Raw genomic sequence first — 23,374 nt, 5'->3', positions numbered from 1 at the left:
CTTTTTGTACTTACACCATCCATCCATCATCCAACCTGCTATATCCTAACTACAGGGTCACGGGGCTCTGCTGGAGCCAATCCCAGCCAACACAGGAAACAAACCCCGGACAGGGCACAATTTAGAATTGCCAATGCACCTAACCTGCATGTCTTAGGACTGTGGGAGGAAACCAGAGGAAACCCACGTAGACATGGGGAGAACATGCCAACTCCACGCAGGGAGGACCTGGCAAACGAACCCGGGTCTCCTAACTGCGAGGCAGCAGCACTACCCACGGCGCCACCGTGCCGCCCCACCTACACCACACTTTCAGAATTTAATTTTCTGTCCTTGGTCAAATAAGACAATTCATTTTTTGTGTATTACCTTAAAGCCCTTTAAAAAATTGCGTGGAAAAGTATATAATTCAGTCCTGCAATGTTTCTTCAGTTAAAGCATCTGCTGCTGGGTCAGGAGGCACTGCTATAATTCTGCGCATAATGTTTACCTCCTCCTGCTCTTATGTTTTGCCTGTCAGTTTCTTTCATTATAAAGTCTTTATTTTTCTCTCCTTTCATTTCACCATCCTCTGGATCCTCCTCTGAACTATAAACAGTGTGTTTTCTCCTTTCTGTAAAAAGCAGCCTCTTTGTTTCTGCAGTTGCTAAATCCAAAATATCAAAAGAATCTCCTGAAAGCAAACTGTCATCACTAATCACACTGGGTGGCCTGCTCTGTGCCCTTGTCTGTTGCTGGTTCCCACTGTACCCACCAGACAGAATCAGTTGCTTAAGAGATTCAGAGAGCTTCAGCGTGGAACGGTCATCTGGGAGGTCAAGGCTACATGAAAACTTGCCGTTACGTTTCAGAATCCCTTTCCTCCGAAGTACAACATCATTTGCAGTGTGACATCTCTCTTCATCTTGTTTTGATTCACATTTTTCTGAATTGTCCAGGGAGTCTCCCCGTTCAGGTGAAGAAGAATACCCCGATTCTCGCTGGTAAAGTTTTTTGAGAATCCCTTTCTTTGGCATTTTTGCAGAAGGCTCAGAGGACAGAGCTCTGGAGTTAGACATGTGCACTGGATCATGAGAAAGCTGCTCTTTGGCACAAAGCTGAGAAAGACAAGGCTGAAGCGAAGACGTCACAAAGGAGGCATCAAAACTGCTCTTGGTCTTTAGGATCCCTTTAGGTTTAATATTTAAACTTCGGGTAAAGGTCTCCTGCTGGGGCTGTGTTATGTCATTCTCCTTTTTTGACTTCTTCAAGCATGATGTTGCTTCTCCACTGCTTCTCGAGTGCAATGAGAACTCAATATAATGTTTATCATCTGGAACATCTTTAGCCGTTGTCGTATTCTGCCAGTCAATGTATCTTGCAAGCAGAGGTGAGGGACAGTTTTGACTAGAAACACAGTCGCAAATTGACTTGTCAAAGCCCCAGTTTACCCACCAGTGCTGTGAAATATCTTCTATTGTGGCTCGCTGCTCCACATTCACAGTCAACATCCAGTTGATCAGTCCATAAGCATCTGACAATCATAAGAAAAACATATATTAACAACAGCATGCTTTGAGAACAATGAAGACCAAGCTGAAATGTCACTAATCTATTATACTGTAAATATTCTACAACTAGTCTACAACTGTCTGCAAAACATGAAACAGTTTACTTTTATTTAATGGGACATTGTGTAATAGATTTTAGGCTCCAAGAATCTGCTTTGATTAATTTTCTCATAAACCACCTTCATTTTTCTAAGTACATTTTATTTATAACTAGCTGAAATACCCAGCATTGCCCAAGAGGAAAATAAAGTGTTTTTTTTTAATTGTTTGAGAAAAATATAATTAAAAAAAACACAACTTTAAAAATAAAAATAAATTAACAAACAATGAAGACTCACTAATGTGCTTGTCTTGCGGTCTTGTATGTATGTTATCATCCAGTTGACGCTCTGAACCGGCCAACTCTATTTAATGTCAAAAACAACAGGGGCGCAGTGGAGCTCAAACATAAAGAATGGGGGCAGTCACCTCCAGTTTGCCCTCTGGTGGTCGTTCCGAGTGTCAACTGGATGATAAAATGGATACAAGACCGCAAGATCACACCCCACCCTACCCAGAATGGGGTGAGTTAGGGTTGATTTCACCTTACAGTATTTTTAGTCAACCAATGAGAAACATGTGTACCTAGTTTCATGAAAAAGTGATGCTGGAACATACATACATACTAACATTGACTTTTATATATAGAGATAAATATATATAAATTGAAGGTGCAGTTAAAATAATAGTGCACCCTAAAATGAAGTGCCTTGTTAAATATCAGGATAAATTCATTCAGTAGGGAAAGTTTTTTTTATTAGCTAATGTCACACACGTGCACATGGGAGGCAGCTAAAGGGCTTGAGTAAGGGCAATTCCAAATCAGACCAGGATGTGGCAGAGTGCATGGACTCTTTTTCTCCCTTTCCTGCAGATTATTCACAGGAGATTCCACCTGGCCCTCTTGACATCACTTCTGGGTCCGAGCCTATGCAAGAACACGTTGCCAGCTCCGGCCCTTGTGATGTCACGTCTGGGCTCAAGCCTATGGCTGAAGACCCTTATAAGCCGGAACCCATTTGACCTCCTCACTTCCTGTCTTACCCTTTAAAAGCCTCCACCTTTTCCCTATTCACTCAGTTCTGTTTTGGACTCGGTTTTGTGCACAACAGTGCTGTATAACATTTTGCAACTTTGCAGCCAGGATACCAAATATACGGATGGCTGCCACAAACCTTGCTATGACTCTGTGTGGAGTTTCTGACATTGGCATAGCCAGCAGGATGGTTGGATCCCGGAAGAGAAGGGGACAGGACCTGCAATATACCCAGGTAGGAGCGTACTGTGGCCGAGTTTTCCAGCGGGGTGGGTGTCCCGCGGTTCAGGGAGACCAGGTGCAGGCTCCGCTCCCGGCACACTTAGCTGGACAGCCTGGGCAGGCCGGGAGTTGTGCAGGAGAGGTTCACAGAATTGGGCTGCTCCAGATGGGGGAGGCGAAGGGGGCTTATTATGCTCTCTTGGGGGAGAGTGCCCACCTCCCTGTGAAGGCAGAGCTGCGATTTCCACCTAGGGGTGCCTCAGACTGGCAGGTGAATAAAGTAAGAAAGTGGAGGTTCGACCCAGAGCGACTGACCCACAAGCAAGCCTGGTCATTATGGGCTGCAGGAGGGCACTGGTTACAGCCAGTTGAAAACAAGCCCTACCAAATAGTGGAGCAGGTGGCTTGCTACCTGCTCCTAAATGATGTACCCTGTGGCTTCGCCCAGCTGGTCTGGGGTAAAGACTTCCAAAATATGGAAGGTTTAATTGAGCGTATTGAGTCGCAAAGGACAGCCTCGCAACTTGGGGGAGCAGAACTGTCCCCGAGTTGAGCTCAGCCAGAGTTCGTCCAAAAACCTAGGAACCCCCCCTTTGTGGCAACATCCCCGGAGTTACAGGCGTGCAAACTGCTTAGGAATGAGGAGGAATGCAGGTGGAGGGGGAGGAGGAGTTGGTGTGCTCTGACTAACCCCTTGGCAGTCCCACACATAGGCGTGGTGATCGTATACGGGTAAAAGACCAGAGCCTTATTCGATTCCGGCAGAAACACTAGACATGGAAAGTAAAATAAGCTGTGATGTTATTGTCCCAATTGACAGCAGGCCTACTTAAAAGGGAATTCCTATTATAATCAGGAATTCTATCAAAACGAGAGTCTAGTTGTCTTGAAAACCCGCTGCGACAGTGCTCTCACAGTTTATACATCTTAGATACACAATATCGTAAATGAAAGAAATCCAAACCTGAAGGTTGTTGTGGCTTTCTGTACTTGCCAGCGCTGATCTGTTCAGTTAAGTGTTTGTAGTTCCTGCTGTCAAAGGGCATGTTTCCATAAACCAGTGAATACAGCAGAACACCAAGGGCCCAGCAGTCTACCTGTATAAAATGTCATAGAGCGAGTTAATAATAGATTTTAAATAGCACATTTCTATCTTTCTATGCTACACAGAATTCACAACTTCTCAAAGACTGGAGAAAGAGGTACTGTGTGTAATAAAGAAGTACTAGCATTTGTTTTTGGTTTGTCAACAAAAAAAGCGATCAGCTGTTAAATCCAGAAAACGGACGTGTGAAGTTATGTATTTCAATGCCTTGTTTAATATGGTGTCAGAGAGTGATGGCATGTTACATGTGGGTTAGACATGCATGTAAGAATTTTACTGTACCCTGTACACATAACAGTACTACTGCTACTCTAACGAACTGAGCCCAAACAAAAATATCTGGTCAATCATTCACCTTCCTAAAAAGCACTTGCCATATAACCCGTTTAGACAAACTACAATTCAACGCAAATTAAGTAGAACACTTGTTATAATATTCTATAACTCAAAGATGAGAACAATAATGAACTTTAGCCCAGCATAATCAACACACAAAACAAAATGCCACAATGCAAACAAACAATCAAATATACAGTGAAACCAACCCATCTTCTGACGTTCACACAATAGACCAGATTTTAACCGTTCTATTTGGTAGGGTGGTAGATATGTTTTAGGTAGCTGTTGTATAAAAAAGAAGTCGGATGTAAAGTCAGACATTAAAATAAAACCTTGATGAGCTCACTCAAGGTCAACAATATGAATTTCCTACGTAACGCAGAGCTGAAGTCAGCAATTATCACCCCTAAATGTGATACTATTCTTCACCTGCCAGATGGTCCTTGTGAAGCTCCAGTTTCATTTTTGGCTGTGACAGTCTCTGATCTGATCTTATTTGATTCTATTATTTATCTATATGCACGTCCTCACAGAGCATATGTGCAAGCTTTGCAGCAGATGAGACTCTGATAGTCATACCACCCTTCACCTTGCTGAGCCAGACCAGGTCAGGTGAGTCACCTGGCAATAGAGCTTTCATTGGGCTCCAGTGGTGGGTACTGGTGCTCCTTTTTTAGGCCTGTGTTCTTTTAGATTTTACTGGAGCTCCCATTCATGTGAATCATTTCTGAATTGATTTTTGTTTGTTTACAAGTTGGGGTAGAGTAGATTTTCAGCTTAACAAATGAATTGGTTTAGTGACAGAACTGTTGCTGAAATTGTACTAGATCACAGTGGTGAAGAGAGATTCAAGTCCACAGACAAAGCTTTTAGTTTACCAGTCAGTCTATAGCCACATCTTCACCAATGGTTACAAGTAATAAGTAGTGAAAAATGGGACTGGAAGCACAAGTGGCCAAAATGAGGTTCCTATGCAGAGAAGATATGGTGGGACTTCAGAATTAAACTGGTGCCTTTTAAAACTAAGAGTTTAAGCATATATTTTGGATGCTGGAGATCTATTCCGTATGGGGGTAGAGGCCAGTGTGAGAAGACACAGGGCAGACTAGGGATATGTACAGGCATTATAACTTTAATTTTCTGGAAGCATTTTAAAATTCACTGGTAAGATTTGGAAGAGGTTGCTGGAGGCAGGATAGCTTGACTTGCCCATCTTAGCAAGTTTCTATAAAATTCACAACTTCTTTTATGTCTACTGTGATTTAGTTTTCAGTTGGCGTTACAATAACGTTTACTTATACCATCACCATGCAAACTCTTAAGAATGTAAAACAAAGGCAGTATACTTGTAAGGCAGTCAAAACAGACACATTAAAACAATACAAAAGGATTTTGCCCACCAACTTTGACACATGGAATCATTATAACACTAATCAGTGATTATGTCAATACTAGTGATGAGCGAGCATGCTCGGCCGAACATGTGTTCGGCTCGAGCATCGCTATGCTCTGAGCATGGCGCTACTTGAATGAGCACCACATGTGCTCATGGGCCATGCTCGAGTCTCCGCCCCGCACGTTTCGCGGGTTGGAGACAGCCAATCAAGGGGCAGGTAAGTACTGCCCTCATTGTAATGCCAGTAGCCATGTCAGATGCTGGCGTTACAGTGATTGGCTGGCCGGAAAACGTCATCAGGTGCTAAACAGCATGCACTCGCATATAATGTTTTAGAGCGTCAGCTCACCTGCAGGCACTCCCATATCATGTTTTAGAACAGTGAAAGGCAACCTTTTTCGAGTTGCGACGCACTAAGTCCAAAAATTTTCTTTCACGGCGCACTTGAGGGACTGCCCATAAATAAAGTCATGACGACACAATCTATGGACAATCGCCAATAAAAACAGTTAATTTTACAAGTTTGAAAGACATTTTATTAATAAAGGAATCAAAGGATAAATCTTAAATTGATATGAGATTGATACGAGGATCAATTTTTGAAAGCCAGACGCGCATTTCCTTGTCAATCATTTGAAGTCTCTCACGTTTCTTAGAGTTCATTTCCGTAAGTGTTCCGTTATCTGTTTTTCCAACATAAATTTTTTTTTTTTTAAACATTATCTTTTTTATCAACCAAAAGTTCAAAAACACTAGCAATTTTAAATATTTTACAAAAGTTTTTGCAGTGCCCCTAGAAAATTCCACGGCGCACTGGTTGCCCAACAATGTTTTAGAGTGTCAGCTCACCTGCAGGCACTTGCATATAATGTTTTAGAGAGTAATTTTTACTGTAAAATTTATTTTTTTTGGGGGGTTTTTGTCGTGTTTTTGTCAGTCTGTAAAAGTGGTGTACAACTCGGACAAACTGGTTCCCAGCAGCGAATTGGGAGTCCAAGATGCATCCAGACATCGTCCCCATTCTTTTCCCGGCCCATTTGGGTAGTGTTTCTGTCACTTTCTGACCGTTTCCAATGTCTCCCATTGACTTACATTATACTCAGGTGCTCGGTAGAGCACACGAACATCGCGATGTGTTCGGACCGAACACCCGAACACTTTGGTGCTCGCTCATCACTAGTCAATACCCTAAACTATTTGTTTTTTTAACTTACAATGCAATTATATATATATATATATATATATATATATATATATATCTTTCTATGTGATGTACTGCTGCCTTTCTCAGGTAATGTTCTACCTTGTGCACCTTCCATGCACTACTACAATCCTGAGGTGAAATCAGCTTCATGTAAAATTCTAAGGGGAGCCTTCCCTTGAGAAACAGAATGTCAGTTGCCTGCCACTGACCGGGAAACAGCTGCCAGCAACACTTCAGCAAGTGGTAAAAGAAGGATGGCACTTTTGCATGGCATTTTTTCCCCTTCTTAACTACTTTTGAGACACCCTGCCTGTATGTCCACATACAAAATTAGTTAATCTTAAATCCTAAATTGATGGATGTTTTATTTGTAAATATATACAGTACTCTTTCAACTGACATCTATGAAATTTGTGAATTTCAAAGGGGAAAAAGCCAAACTGCATTAAAAGCCTTACGTGTTTTATGGAGGATCCTGAAGTACGGTAACTACTAGGTCTCTCGCTGTAATTTTTCACCATAAAATAACAGCTGCTAATGCTTTCCAAGGATTTAAAAGGATGTTTTATGGCTCAACCCATTCCCACTTTGGCTCAAGTTATAGGTAACCATGTCTAAATAATTTATATTAAGACTTATTTTCTCATAATGTACAGTATATACCTGCCTCTGAAGCCTGTATGAGTCCCATACAAAGGTTTAAAAAAAGTCAATATCTAGTAAACCTAATGCTCAAGTGCAAACGGAAGAAAGAAAATTTGCAATAGAACAATATTGATTTTAGCGATTATACAAAATGTTGACAGGCTGTAATTTATTTCACTCTTACGCATGTTTCTGTAACCTCAAAAAATAATCAATATGCATGAACCCAGATGAAATTCTATGAACTTAAAATTGTCTTAACATATATTTTATTTAGGTGTCTTTAATCTCTGCAGTGGGCTGGCGCCCTGCCCGGTGTTTGTTTCTTGCCTTGCTCCCTGTATTGGCTGGGATTGGCTCCAGAAGACCACCCCGTGACCCTGTAGTTAGGATATAACGGGTTGGATAATGGATGGATGGATGGATGTCTTTAATCTGACAACCATCCATCTTTTTTTCTCAACTCGCCTTTTTCTGAAAGGGCTGCAAGTAGACTTCTTGGCAGGAAACGGCTCAGGTCAGGAGCCAACCATATGTAGGCCAAGTACACTTAAACACATAACCACAATGAGTCACAATGGGCCACTTTAAAGTTGGCCGTCCACCTAACAGCATGTCTTTGTACTATGAAAATCTAAGTCAACTGGCAGTGACTTGCTGTATGAATTATCTGTCCGATTTACACTAAAACTGAACATACAGGAAAACCTTTAAAGGATTTATTGTCAAAATAAATAATAATAAAACAAAGCTGAAGCCAAAATGTTGATCAATTTTCAGTCATGCACATCATGTTTAATATGTTCTGAGAACCACAATGCCATCATATTACATTTTTGATATCCAAAATAATAATAATAAAAAATAATGTATTATTTACTGGAGAGTAAGTATGTAGTATCTGGTATTGATCTCCCCATCGGTTTTGATGACACGGACACAAAACTCTACAAACTTCTAACCACCTTGGAACAAGAGACATGCAGTTTATGACTGTGTAAAATATGAATATACTCCAAACATGTAAAATATAACATGAATTAAAAGAAAACAAATATAAAAAGATAAAATTTATGTTCACATGTATTTGACATACACAGACGTAACTTAGAAAAATGGTTGGATGGATGCAAAAAAAAAAAAACAAGTAAACTAAATGTATAGACAGATCAATTTCCAATATTTAACTAAATATTTTCAAAAAAAAAAATTTGGGAAATGCTTTACTAAATGCCTTTTATAACATCAAAAAAATAGACCATCATTTGGTCTGGTACATTAACGAATAGTGTAGACAATATATTTAAGTAAGAAGTTCTATGCCTTAGTCCAGGGGTCCTCAGTCACAGTCCTGGAGGGCCACAGTGGCTACGGGTTTTCATTCCTGCCAGTTTCCTAATTAGAACTCAGTCCTTGCTGGTTCTTGACAATGAAACTTGGTATTTAACTCCATGCCCCGTTAGTGATTTCATTCATTAAAGACACATTTTAGTTACATTGCAGATGACAGGTCCTCAGTTTTAGTCCTGGAGGTCTGTTATGGCTGCAGGTTTTCACAATTTCACCAATTTCTTAATTAGAACCCATTTATTTACTACTAAAGCAATACATTCTTTAGGCTTAATTTTAGTTAACTTGCCTGTTACAATTAAGACCTCTTAATTGCCTATTTTAGTTTTTAGCAGCTGCATTTAAGTTTTAATTGTTGCCTGTTTTCTTAACAAGACATTAGTTAATAATGGGATGCAGATAACCACTAAACCAGAAGCTGTCAAGCTAATGTGCATCCTTTGAAACCTGTGCATGTTACCATGAAGTAAATGTGTTAAAAAAAATGTTTAGAAATAAATGACAGTGGAATTGGAAGGAATGTTAAGTTTAAGTCTGTTCTGGAATAATGTTCTCAGAGAAGGAAACTCTACAGTGCAATTCAAATTTGTCTTGAGTGAATGAAAGCGCTAACACGCCAAATAGTTAAATACCAAGTTCTAATTAGGAATCTAGGTGCAGCCCTTCTGGACCATGACTGGACTCCTGCCTCAGTCTCTAGATGATGTTTAATACTAAATAGGCTTAAAAATAAAGATTATCAGGTTTTTAGTAACACATACTAAGCCAGCATGTCATTTGCAAATATATGTAAATAAATACAAGAAATTCAAGTTTGAAAAAGTTTCTGTAAAAATAAGTGAGAAATAGCTTAAAGGCTTGGGTGATGGTAATTCCCCACCAAGTCTGGGGATGGCACTGTATAATAATAATTTCTCTGCAGAAAGGAAGATTGGCACCTGTCCTTCCACCTGGACCCACCTGAAATCCAGAAGAGCCGCCATCTTGACCAGTCAACCAGAGGCACTAGTGTGAGGAAGACTATTTCTGCACGTTTAAATGCGTTTCTTTTGCTTTCAAGTTGTTTTCAGTTAGGCAGGTTTGGCCACAAGGTGCACCAAAACTCTAACATTGTTGTTTCATCGTTACACTGTAAATGAGATTTTAGTTAAAAGTGTTCATGAACCGTTCCCTAAACAGAAAATCCACAGCCACAGTATGCTAAACTACAAAGAAGAGGAAGAATAAATTCTGATTAATGAGCTGTTGGTGTTATATCTGATGTGAAGAATGATGAATTCACCTGGGAAGGCAAGTTGGTAGAACAACTGCTGTGAATATTCTGTAATTTCCACACGGCATTGACAAAGCAATATACTTTGTAAAGTGTGCAAAATAAATATAGATGTCACAAGTCAATAAACTTTGAATTTATAATATTCCATTACCCCTTAGTATGAAAAAGAGATGACTGCACTAAACTATAAAATTATACACCGTAATGCAACTTTTATTTTGTTTGGCCAAATGGCAGACCTCAATGTGCTTCTGAGTTAATGGTTGTAGGATTACAAATGTATAAGTAATACATCCATCCATTTTCCAACCCGCTGAATCCGAACACAGGGTCACGGGGGTCTGCTGGAGCCAATCCCAGCCAACACAAGGCAGGAACCAATCCTGGGCAGGGTGCCAACCCACCGCAGGACACACACAAACACACCAAGCACACACTAGGGCCAATTTAGAATCACCAATCCACCTAACGTACATGTCTTGGACTGTGGGAGGAAACCGGAGCGCCCGAAAGGAAACCCACGCAGACACGGGGAGAACATGCAAACTCCACGCAGGGAGGACCCGGGAAGCGAACCCAGGTCTCCTAACTGCGAGGCAGCAGCGCTACCCACTGCGCCACCGTTCTGCCCTGTATAAGTAATACAAATAATATAAATTAAACTTTCAAAAGCAACCACGGTCGGTAAGGCTCATAAATATCTGCACACTGAATTGTTGTAGAAGAGTAAAAGTCTATACACTATAAAAGCAAAATTACGCACATTCACATTGCATTACTCAAAGGGTAAATTAAACATTTTATGTAAATTTTAGTTTGGAGAATGTAGGGAAGTTCTGCTATTTGTTGAGTGCAAATGAAAGTGTAGGCACAGTAGTGATAACCAAGGTGACAGAGAGATGCTGGAGTGAAAACGCATGGAAAATATTCTGATAGCTTTTCCCAACTCTGACTTCTAAAGGAGTCTTTTTGGCAGTAAGTCATGGGATGCACCGGATTGCTCCCCTCTGCACAGCTTCAAGTCTTTCTGTGTCTTTTTCTTGTAGCATGGTGTCCACAACTGCATGCAGTACTCCAGATGTGGTCTTACTATATAGTCTGAGCATAATGTCCCTTGATTTATATTCAACAGTTTTTATAACCCACTATTTTATTTGCCTTCATATTACATAGATGGTGAAAATGTGTGTACTGCTCTCAGACTAAAATTGTTGGCTTAACCACTTTTCTATTTTTCATTTTTCTATTCTTATATCTTGAAAATCTTTTAGATCCACTTTGTGCCCACTGTAACAACTCACAGGCAAAAATGTAGCCATTTGGTGGTGTAGCCATATGGAGCAAAAAGAAAAGGATGACACAGAGGTGGTGGCCAAGAGGGAGGCCATAGAGCAGATGGTTGGAGGTGGTATTAGGTGATGCCAGACAATTAGGTTTCACACACAAAGACAAGTACAGAATGGGAAAAATAATTCTGGAGGAATCGGCTAACCTGCCAACAGCACAATACAATAACAGAGTATGAACAAAATATAATATAAAGCTAACTTCTTTCCTATCTAATATACTGTATAGTCTCAATGTAATTATCAAGAAATTTGCTTGCACAGTGAGTGAATTAGATGCTCTTCCTCATTCGAAGTGCTGAATTCATAGTGCAAATTACAGTTGGCTTAGCCAGTTGGGCTACCTCTCTGCTGACCAATCAGGCTGATGACTATGAGTCTTCTTTTCACAGTGGGGTCTCTATAATATACAGTAGCCTTGCTATATTGTAGAATGTACCTAAAATATAAGTAATGAAGAAAATGGATCTTACAAAGTTGTATCGCTTTTACATCAAGTTTACCCTTCTCTATTCTCTTCAAGACAGGAATGTCTGTTGAACAAGCCTGCAGTTTTAATTAGTTAAGAACGCCAAACAAAACTTATGATCAGGGAGTTGGATCGTGACACACCTGAGGTAGACAGGTTACTTAAACTGTTGCTCATAGTGGAGGAACTTATCCTTGTGGTTTTACATACTTTGTCCACACCAACTGGCTAAACTTTGTCAGTGCTCTTGAATTGAACTGGTTCTCAGGCTGAGCCCATACTAGTGGGCCGATTCGTTTTCTTAACTGTGCATACGTCAGGAGTGCAGTGTGCTGTGAGCCCGTTGTGCAAACAAGAAACAGAAACGGAAGTCTTTAGCTAAAGGCCTAGTCCCTATTCCTATCAACTTTCCTGCCATACTTCACTCTCCCAGGAAACCACACAGGAGGAATAATAGACATTTTATAGACTTTTTTAGCAGTCAAAGTAATAAAATATCCATGAATGTGCCAGGTTTTGCTAACCACCAAAGCGGAAAGTTTCCAGATATCTATTTTGCTGCAACAGGATACAGACTGAATATGCACATTTCACTCCTATCAACTGAACTGAAATAAATGTGGATCACGTTTTGCTGAAACTATAAATACATCTATTCATCCACTGCATTTTCTATCCTACTTACTTAGTTCAGAGTCACATAGAGCTGGTGCATCTCCCAGCAGCACTGAGTGCACTTGAATAAATGCAGTCTGGTATAAAACCATGACAGAATAAAGCACACTTCTCATTGTCTTTCAGGAATGGATAAATATGTTAAGAACTGTGTTAAAGTTTAAAACAAAAAGAAAGAACCCCACATAAATAAATATATTGTAGATTTTTTTTTCTTGTGTATACACAGTACTCACAACTTTGCATTCATTATTTCTTTTCATTATAGACTAACGGGGCTCAATTGTAAATTTTCACAAAACGATCTGTCTCAGTTAATTTTTGATCATATCAAGGATCAGCACACCTCACCAGCATAGTTCACCTGGTCACCTTACAGTGCCTTGCCCTGACATTTGTCACAGTGTCCAGTTACTTGACTATAAAAGACCAATACTTTAATGCTTTTTGTATAAAGTGGATTAAGAACTTAATTCATAAGGCTACAATGACATAAGCTTTCGATTTTGAATTTTTCTTCTTCACATGCAATTTCTTTATAGTGCTTCAGGCAGACGTCTTGTCTTACTGCAACATATTTATGTCAAAAAAGTTGAAATAGCTAAAGCTAGATGTTTTCTTTTCCAACTCGACACTAATGGGCTTCCTGGTGGAGTGGGTGAATAAACCTAAAGGTCTTTTCAGGCATGTCCTTTAATTGTTCTGATAGATCACTCCCCACTTAAAAAGAGAGGCCGTCTCTGGACAGTTTCCGAGCCATTATCTTAATGCACAGGCATGGTAATTTTTCTAAACATTACTAGAGCCGAGACAGAGTAATGCTTAAAAGGCTTGGGTATTTTTTTTTTTTTTTTGTGTCTCACGCTTAAATTTAGTTCACGTTCCATCCCTATCATTTTAACCATACAGAGCAGCAAAACGTGTGTAAAAAACATTGTTTTACTTTGTGAAAATTTAGTACGGTCATTAAGGTCCTTCCTCGGCCTGCTTTTGTAACTCTTTTACCTTAGTATTCAAATCCAAACTAAAGACTCACCTCGTTTCTTTTGTAAGCATTGTTTACCTTCATTTTTTTTTACCATGGATTTAAATTGTTTTCTAGTCTGGTGTTGGTTATTATGATTTATGTCATATTTAATCAGTTTTTCTGTTCAAATTCTATTAGGTAATCTAAAAGAGGCATTTTTCTAAATCACTTTAGTTAAGTTAGATTAACACACTAATTTTAACTCCATCTTGTACTTTTCTATCCAAAGTGTTTAGCTAAAAGACAATGCACAGTAATCATTATCATTTATTTTCTTTCTTTTTCATTGCTTGTCTAATAATCATAAAATTTTCCCAGAGATCCAGGTTAGCTGTTGCATTGCAACTTTAACTTGCAGAAAGGGGATGTGAGGAGGATTATGGTTGGTTGGTGATATAATGTGGTGGGTGCTACCACACCTGTCGTGCCTAGTTTAGAACTTCCTCCTCCCTTCAACAAAACATCATCCTTCCTCTGGCTAAACTCCATCTTCCCTCCTCTATCTGTCAAAACAGCACCAGCCCTGCAATAAAAACTGCCCTACTCCCTCCATTCTTCCTCCTTCCTCTTCATAACCAGGTCCATCCTTTAACCTCCCAGAAACACTATCTGCTCTCCAAGTAAACTTTCCTACTTCCAGTAGCAACGTGCCATCCTTTCACCCATTTCAAAACCCCATCTATCCTTTGACCACCCGCTTGTAACCTCCGCCAAAATCCCTCTCCTCCCTCCTACCTCAGACACAAAAAGAAGAGAAAAAGCAAACTGGGCACTTCAGAAGGGGATGTGGTAGACTTCAATCATTTTTACATGGATGGAAATTAACATGTGCCAAATGTTTACTACTTGCCAGTCATTACAAAGGAATTTATTTCAAGCTTCACATCACTTTTCTCGTTTACAGTGCATCTGGAAAGTATTCACAGCACATCACCTTTCCCACATTTTGTTATGTTACAGCCTTATTCCAAAATGGATTAATTTCATTTTTTTCCTCAGAATTCTACACACAACACCCCATAATGACAACATGAAAAGTCTTACTTGAGATTTTTGCAAATTTATTAAAAAAAAAAAAAAATGAGAAAGTACGTGTACATAAGTATTCACAGCCTTTGCCATGAAGCTCAAAATTGAGCTCAAGTGCATCCTGTTTCCCCTGATCATCCTTGAGATGTTTCTGCAGCTTAATTGGAGTCCATCTGTGATAAATTCAGTTGATGTGACATGATTTGGAAAGGCACACACCTGTCTATAGAAGGTCCCACAGTTGACAGTTCATGTCAGAGCACAAACCAAGCATGAAGTCAAAGGAATTGTCAGTAGACCTCCGAGACAGGATTGTCTCGAGGCACAAATCTGGGGAAGGTTACAGAAATATTTCTGCTGCTTTGAAGGTCCCAATGATCACAGTGGACTCCATCATCCGTAAGTGGAAGAAGTTCAAAACCACCAGGACTCTTCCTAGAGCTGGCCGGCCATCTAAACTGAGTGATCGGGGGAGAAGGGCCTTAGTCAGGGAGGTGACCAAGAACCCGATGGTCACTCAGTCAGAGCTCCAGAGGTCCTCTGTGGGGAGAGGAGAACCTTCCAGAAGGACAACCATCTCTGCAGCAATCCACCAATCAGGCCTGTATGGTAGAGTGGCCAGGCGGAAGCCACTCCTTATTAAAAGGCACTTGGCAGCCCAACTGGAGTTTGCCAAAAGGCACCTGAAGGACTCTCAGATGAGAAACAAAATTCTCTGGTCTGATGAGACAAAGATTGAAGTCTTTGGTGTGAATGCCAGGCATCACGTTTGGAGGAAACCAGGCACCGCTCATCACCAGGCCAATACCATCCCTACAGTGAAGCATGGTGGTGGCAGCATCATGCTGTGGGGATGCTTTTCAGCGACAGGAACTGGGAGACTAGTCAGGATAAAGGGAAAGATGACTGCAGCAATGTAAGGAGACATCCTGGATGAAAACCTGCTCCAGAGCGCTCTTGATCTCAGACTGGGGCGATGGTTCATCTTTCAGCAGGGCAACGACCCTAAGCACACAGCCAAGATATCAAAGGAGTGACTTCAGGACAACTCTGTGAATGTCCTTGAGTGGCCCAGCCAGAGCTCAGACTTGAATCCGATTGAACATCTCTGGAGAGATCTTAAAATGGCTGTGCACCGACGCTTCTCATCCAACCTGATGGAGCTTGAGAGGTGCTGCAAAGAGGAATGGGCGAAACTGGCCAAGGATAGGTGTGCCAAGCTTGTGGCATCATATTCAAAAAGACTTGAGGCTGTAATTGCTGCCAAAGGTGCATCGACAAAGTATTGAGCAAAGGCCGTGAATACTTATGTACATGTGATTTCTCAGTTTTTTTATTTTTAATAAATTTGCAAAAACCTCAAGTAAACTTATTATGGGGTGTTGTGTGTAGAATTCTGAGGAAAAAAATGAATTTAATCCATTCTGGAAAAAGGCTGTAACATAACAAAATGTGGAAAAAGTGATGCGCTGTGAATACTTTCTGGATGCACTGTACATGGGTAGGAATACATTTTAGACAGTCAACCATGTTAATTTCAATTATAACTTTTTTCTTTAAAACTCCTGCATGTTGCAGCTTCATTGTGCCTTTGTTTTTATAATGTTCCTTGAAACTTGCATTTTTATAATCAGGTTTTTACAAATTATGAATGAATTAAAGTCTGAAACGATGGCATTTACTTCTTTGACATCATGTAAATGTGATGGTAGAAAGTGGAGGTGCTCATAATGTGTCATTCTGCATTCCTAAATTACACTATTTATAGAATTATTGCAATGTAAATATTCTACAAATTCTTAAATTTAATTTTATACAGGGTGAGTCAAAATTATGTTAACACTAATGGATTATTTTTATCTCGACCACACCTTTTAAGGTCGATGGGTAGGTTGTAGTGGACCATTACCATGGTGAATAAATTGTTTTTGCCATTCAAATGTTAATATCATTTTGACTCACCCTGTATATTTAAACTTATTTTTTATCTTTTCACTACATTTTAAGGTGTATTGTAGTTAAAGATGTGGTTATGCGTTCTAATCATCAAAACATATTGTGAAGCTAACTGATCGCTGACATTTTTGTAGTCCCAAGGTTGTGTTTTGTTCTGTCCTTGTGCATCACGAGAAAGATTGTTGTTCTACCTAATAGGTTTCAGCCTTCGACTATTAATTGTGAAAATAAGTTTAGGCTACACTGCCATGCACAATGAGCTTATTACTACTACTACTACTACTACTACTACTGTCCCGGTGCCCCTCACAAATTCATTCCCACATGCTGACTTACCTCAGGTCCGTGGTAGGGAAGTCCATTGACAATCTCAGGTGAGGCATATAAGGGGCTCCCACAGTACGTCTGTAACATTTGACTCTTTTTGAAATGAGTTGAAAGTCCAAAATCTGCCAACTGATTGAGAAGAAACAGTAGCATTTCATTAAACTTTGATAATTTCATGCCTTTTTCATGTACAGTAAAATTTGGAAGAATAAACTAACAGTGTTTTATTTAATACATGACTGCAGGATAACGCAACACTTTATTATCTTTATTGCTAAGTATTAAGTAAATATTTAGATACATTTCTTTAAATTATCTACAAACAGAAGTAAAAACACTGCCACCTCTGAGATGTATAGACATTACCTAATGCAGAAAAATATGGCCTTACCAAAGAACATTCATTTCAGTCTCCACTGCTCCCTTATTGGGTAAGAAAGTCAGTTAACCTGTCAATGTTCTCACTTTAGAAATATGGAAACAACTTAGCCATACAGATTTTTAGTTCCCTTTGAATTGCAGCATCCACTAATAAATACATATAAGTATATGTTATGATCCCTAGGCAAGGAACAGGTGTACAGGGAATAATAGGGGCTATAAAAATGACCAGGAGCTCAGAGGAACAGGAATTGGCAGGATTGTTGTCTAGTTGCAAATAGGAATCAGAAAAACCAAAGTAGTCCTCCAAACAGATAGTCGAAAATAAAGGTTACAGTGTCCTCTCGCAATCTTTACTGTTTGCATAAAGAAAAGGGTCGAAATGCTTGGAAATCAGAAGAATAGAATGACATCATGTGTCACATGACCTGAAATAGGCATAGTGACTATAAACAATATGGCTGCAGCTATGCAGAGATTGACAGTACTTTAATTGGTGGCAAGCATACAAAGACAAGGAACAAAATGGCATTACCAGAATCACAATAAAAATAATTAATAGCAAGAGAAAAATACATCGAAAAAGTCCAATAATGAGTGGAGCATAGTCTACAGTCGAACCAGTGGTAGTTACTTATTGAGCTTGCTCCAGCGTCCAGTTGTCTCTACTGTATTCATATCGTTTGAATTACAAGTGAAAGACAATAGTTATATGTATCCCAAACAAGAGATGCAAAATATTCATCTGTCCACATTCAGTTTTACCAAAGCCACACCCACTACACATAAAAGTAAATTCACAATCTACTCACATTACTCTCCAGTCTCAGTGTACCAACCCAAATCCCAGACACAACTGCATGGGCACAAATCCCGGGTTCAGTGCAAGGTTTATTACAATAATAATACCTTACACAAGCTTCTTTCTCCACAGTCACACAAACTAATACAATTGTATCCAGTTTCTTCCTTCCTTTCATCTCCTGCACTTCTCCTGTGTTAGCTCTGTCCTTCTTCCACCCAACTCTAACTCGACTGGGTGAGTCAGAGCAGTCCATTTTATAACGGACCCAGAAGTACTTCTGGTGCTAGAATATACTTATTTGGCAGCACTCCCTGGCAGGACCCATGAAACCCAACAAGGCTGCACCCAGCGACTCCAGCTCCCAGCATGCCCTGTGGGTATCATACTAGGTACTGAAGCCCAGGGATGCTTCCATCTAGCGTATTGGGGAGAAAGTGTCCACAGACCATTGTCTCCCCTGGTCCCTGTTCATCCTAGCTGGGATGCCAGCCCACGCACACTGTCCATTATAAAACTACAGGCATTTTAGTTAAGAATAGATAAAGATATCTGTATATTTGTAAAATTATCCTTCATTACTTACTCACAGCCCCATTACCTGCAAACTTTAAAAACAAGAAGTACAAATGATTACTACAGTATTTGCAATTGTTTATTCATCCATCCATTATCCAACCCGCTATATCCCAACTACAGGGTCACAGGGGTCCCAGCCAACACAGGGCACAAGGCAGGAAACAAACCCTGGGCAGGGCGCCAGCCCACCGCAGTGCACGCACACACACACTAGGGTCAATTTAGAACCACCAATGCGCCTAACCTGCATGTCTTTGGACTGTGGGAGGAAACCCACGCAGACACGGGGAAAACATGCAAACTTCACGCAGGGAGGACCCAAGAAGCAAACCTGGGTCTCCTAACTGTGAGGCAGCAGTGCTACCCACTGTGCCACCCCAATTGTTTAGTTATATTTTATTTTCAGAATTATACCCGCAAAAGAATTATTACAGAATGTCAGCTGCTTTGAATAGCGTACTGTAATTCATCAAAGACAAAACCGACCAGACCAAGCAATTAAAGGAGCAGCTCAGCTCTTCCAGGTTACATTGGCATCTTCTGTGGAAAATTTAGCACATCTTTACATCCGTATCATGCCATGCTACAAGATTAAACGTCTTGTTTTAGTGGTAAAAGCTACAGGTTTTCATGTTACAGTTTATAAAGACACATCATAACCAGCAGTAATCACTCACAGTGCGTTTCAAATAGATGTCTTACTGCATAGACCAGGGTTTCCCAAACCTTTCTTTGCAGTGGCACACTTTCTGTAACCAAAAAACATCCCAAGGCACAGCACTATTTTACTAACCACAAACTCATTATATCTCATACGCATGCTCAACTGTCCAAATAGGCCGGACTACAAGAGAAGCAGCTCCAAGATCAGCATTCGCAGACACAGCACTTAGAGAGCACTTTGATGGCATCTCCTAGCTACTTTGTCCCTTTGACTGCCACCCTCTGCTTCTGGGGCAACTTGTACAGTATGCCTACTATCCACTTGCCCCGTGACAGCTGCTGACGATCACACAACCTGGCAGATGGATTCAAGCAGCTCGGAGTCACATCCGAAGTGCTCTAAGTGCAACATGGTCATTTCGGAGCTGCTTTTATGCCAGCTCCTGCAGGTAGTCCTGTTCTTCTCAGACAGGTCTCGGCCTCCTGTGGAGCTTCTCCCACTCAGGCTCCGACCCAGGTGCACTACACTATTATTTCTCCAGCACAACTGGGTAGCTTTCACGGTGCCATGGCCGACTGGTTGAAAAACGCTGGCCTAGACTAACATTAAACTTTCTTCTTTGTCTAACAGAATAATCAAAGCCATCTGCAGCATTAAAAGTATATTTTCAGATTGCCTGCATTTATTGTACCCACCCAAATCACATACCATTAATCTAAGTCTTCCTATTTCTTTAAGTCTGCAAGGCAGAATATTTATTCACAAATTCTACATCATGCTGAAGCAATTCTCTCCTAAAACATTTACAAGTGGTGTAGTAAGAAAAGCTATTTTGAAACCAAAACAGCATGCAATGAGTTAGAGGGAAAATAAATGATGTATTAATTGACATGGTGACTCCAAGAGATTTGACTCTGGAATATTAATATAATATGTCAGGTCTTAGCTACTTTACTATTGAAGAGCTTGCCAAAACTGTGCTTAATGATTTTTTAATGTTATGTTTCATATCCTTCCATATTAACAGTGAACCTAGGAAATTACAGGTCTTACTGAAATGCTGGCCAACACAGCTAGGCTTAGTACAAGATGTTACGTTCATATGGGCCTACATTGCACTGCTGTGCCACTAATCAGACACTTCCAATATTCTGTAATCTAAAGATTGCTTTTGGGCATACACATTAATGAAGTGTTTTCCCTTATACCGGACATTCAAAATGAACCAGCGCCGTCAAACTGAAAATAAAGCCTGCTGAGCACCACTAGGCAGCATTGTATTGCTAATTCTGCTTTTAATATACTGTAAAACTCTGTTTTTGGTAAATGGAAAAAAAAATAAGAAGAGCAAGCAGTTACATTAATGTTTAATAACTCAAACTATTACTCACATTCTTTTCCTGTCCATAAGAAATTAGATTCTAGGACTATGAAAAAACTTTCCTTAGAGGATTATCACCAACACTATCAAATACTTCCTGAGTAATTCCTGCTGTTATAAACACACAGGCGATACTTAGCTCCTTAGTGTTCCATAAACAGTTATATGTTTTAATAATAATAGTCTGAGAATCTTAATGTCTTATGTGTTTGTTTCTTTAAGATTACAGTGTGTTTTTGCCTTAACAGCAAAAGTGAAATGAAAACTTCGTTTGATCTTTTAGCAAACATGTAGGTATAGCTGAATCCTTGAAATTCCTGGCATTCCGGCAAAGATTTCCAAAATCTGACACACCTCCCATAAAAGGAAAGGAATGGAATAAGATTTCTTATTTTAAGAACGGGCACTATATTTTTAGATGGCAACAGACTGTGTAGCAGTGCCCCCCCCCATCCTTTCAATAATATTCCCAAATATTCTTCCTGCTCCTTATAATTCTAAGACTGAAGGCCTAGACTGCTTTATCAATATTAAATTCTTCCATGGTATTGAAGCTAAAAGTTATAGGACCATCTGGCCTGTCAATACATATTGTATGTTTTGCTCCTCTAAGGTAAAAACAGTTGAACAGAATAATTGTTTCCAATTAACTGTTTTTTTCCCCACTATAGACAGATATCTTTAATGACAAAAGAAAAGCAAAGTTTAGGTAAGCAGCCATTCAGAAGCTTAGCTAAAAGCCTTTATTCTTTCATTGAGGCTGCTTATTACTATTAATAGTCTGAAAGCACTTAACTAAATATAGTACCCTGGGAAAAGGATGAAAAAAAAAAAAAATCATTACTTACTTTAAAATTAGTTTTCTGATGAAAATGACAGTCTTTTCAATGCCAATGTTCATTTCCTTGTGGGCAAACAGATTGATATGTGACCTAGTATTTAATTCCTCAGGATCTCAGAAACTAACATATTTGTAATTACTATACAATGTCTTCATCCCTCCTTTTTCACTTTTATATATCAAAAATAATTAAATTGTAGGTACACAACTGATTGATGATGATCTTTCGTCAAGAGGCCTTAGTAATTATAGGCATGTCTACTGTCAAAAGGGATTACACACCTGCTTTTACAAGAAAAGCATTTTCTTTTATATTATTTATTTTCTATTTATATATATATTTATTTGTTTTTATACATTTATATTCTTTTATATTTCTATTTTCTCTTTTCTTTTATATTAATGTTTTGCTCCTGGTGGACTTGCTAGAGTTGTGGCCCACCTTCAAACAGCATGCAAAGTCGATGTTTTCTATTCTGCTTAAAAGCAAAATAAAAAAGAGAAATACAGCAGCACTCTATGGACATGAAAAAGACAACGGGTTAAGCACAAAACAAGAGCCAAAAGAAATTAAACCTGTCATTGCAACTTTGAAGTATGCGTAACACTGTAAAAATGTAATATAGCCCGCTATGAATTCCATCACAGACGATAACAAGTTTAATTTGTGAATGAGCTGCCACTTTTGTAGCTGACTGTCATGCAGATATCGAGGATATGCTGAGGGACAGTTTTGAGTGTTGCATTCTGCCTAAAATTTAAAAAAGTAATAAATATTGTGTACATAGTAAAAACTCAAAGGACAATTGGTCACAAGAAGATATCATTTCATAACACACAGAAAGAATATTCTTTTTGTTATGCTGCTAACATTATGTATTTTACAACACATTGTGGTGAGAAAACTGAATGCCTTTTCACTTTGCCATTCATAAATAGAAATGAGTCAATGTCACTGTTATAGTGAGCATGGGAAAGGTGCTATATAAATAAAACATTTTACACTCATTATTATTACAGCAAGATTATAGCAAGGTGACAGGCAAGAACTTTCCATTTACATGTTAGCTTGGAGGTGATCTGTGTATAATGTGAATATCAGCTTGCTAAAGAAGTCTCTAACACTGATGTGATGTTATGATCTTGATCTTATGTTAAAGAAAAACTTATTGTGTGAATCTGTAAAGTGCTTCTGCTCATGCCTGCCTGTGTAACAAAGACATTTTTCTACCATTTGTATCTAGTACATTTACTATAGAAATGAGATCATGTAATATTCAAACATTTTAAATTATCATATTACCATATACACTCGCGTATAAGTCAGGTCTTGAAACCCGAAAAATCGATCATAAAATCAGTCCCTGACTTGTACGGCCATTCAAAAATATGACAAAAAAAAAATTTACATCTTCCTGTCTCCTCCAATCTCTCACCAGTTTCTCAGACACATCAAATTTTGTTGCAGCAGCACAGTTACCAATTTTTTTCGATACTTCAACAACTTTTAATTTAAAACCAGCTTCATATTTTCTTCTGATTTAACGCTCCATCGTAGATAAGAGATGCTCTTATGATAAAGGTGTATGAGGGTGTTGGATACAAAAAACACAAATCAGTGCAAACATCGCTTCAGAATAGTTTGGATATTACCGTGTGGTCACGTAGGCACAATACATAAAAAAAGGGCAGTGTGCTCCGTGGCTACTCTCTCAGGTGGGCTAACGTTAGCATA

The 23,374-nt window shown here is 39.4% G+C and overlaps 1 protein-coding gene across 1 annotated transcript in view; it reads right to left on the bottom strand.

The window, feature by feature from the left end:
• Positions 1-230: 230 nt before the first annotated feature.
• Positions 231-23,374, bottom strand: part of LOC120540697 (NUAK family SNF1-like kinase 1) — a 110,836-nt gene continuing 87,692 nt past the window's right edge. Inside the window, exons 5-7 of the mRNA XM_039771680.1 lie at positions 17,001-17,120; positions 3,812-3,944; positions 231-1,513 (exon numbers count right to left, since the gene is read on the bottom strand). Of these exons, the coding sequence (XP_039627614.1) occupies positions 453-1,513; positions 3,812-3,944; positions 17,001-17,120 (1,314 nt within the window). The 3' untranslated portion in view covers positions 231-452. The remainder of the gene's footprint in view (positions 1,514-3,811; positions 3,945-17,000; positions 17,121-23,374) is intronic.

This window comes from Polypterus senegalus, chromosome 12 (genome assembly GCF_016835505.1).
Source record: "Polypterus senegalus isolate Bchr_013 chromosome 12, ASM1683550v1, whole genome shotgun sequence".
Taxonomy (NCBI): Eukaryota; Metazoa; Chordata; class Cladistia; order Polypteriformes; family Polypteridae; genus Polypterus; species Polypterus senegalus.
Note: the sequence above shows the minus strand (reverse complement) of the source record. Positions and strands in the feature narration are given on the sequence as shown.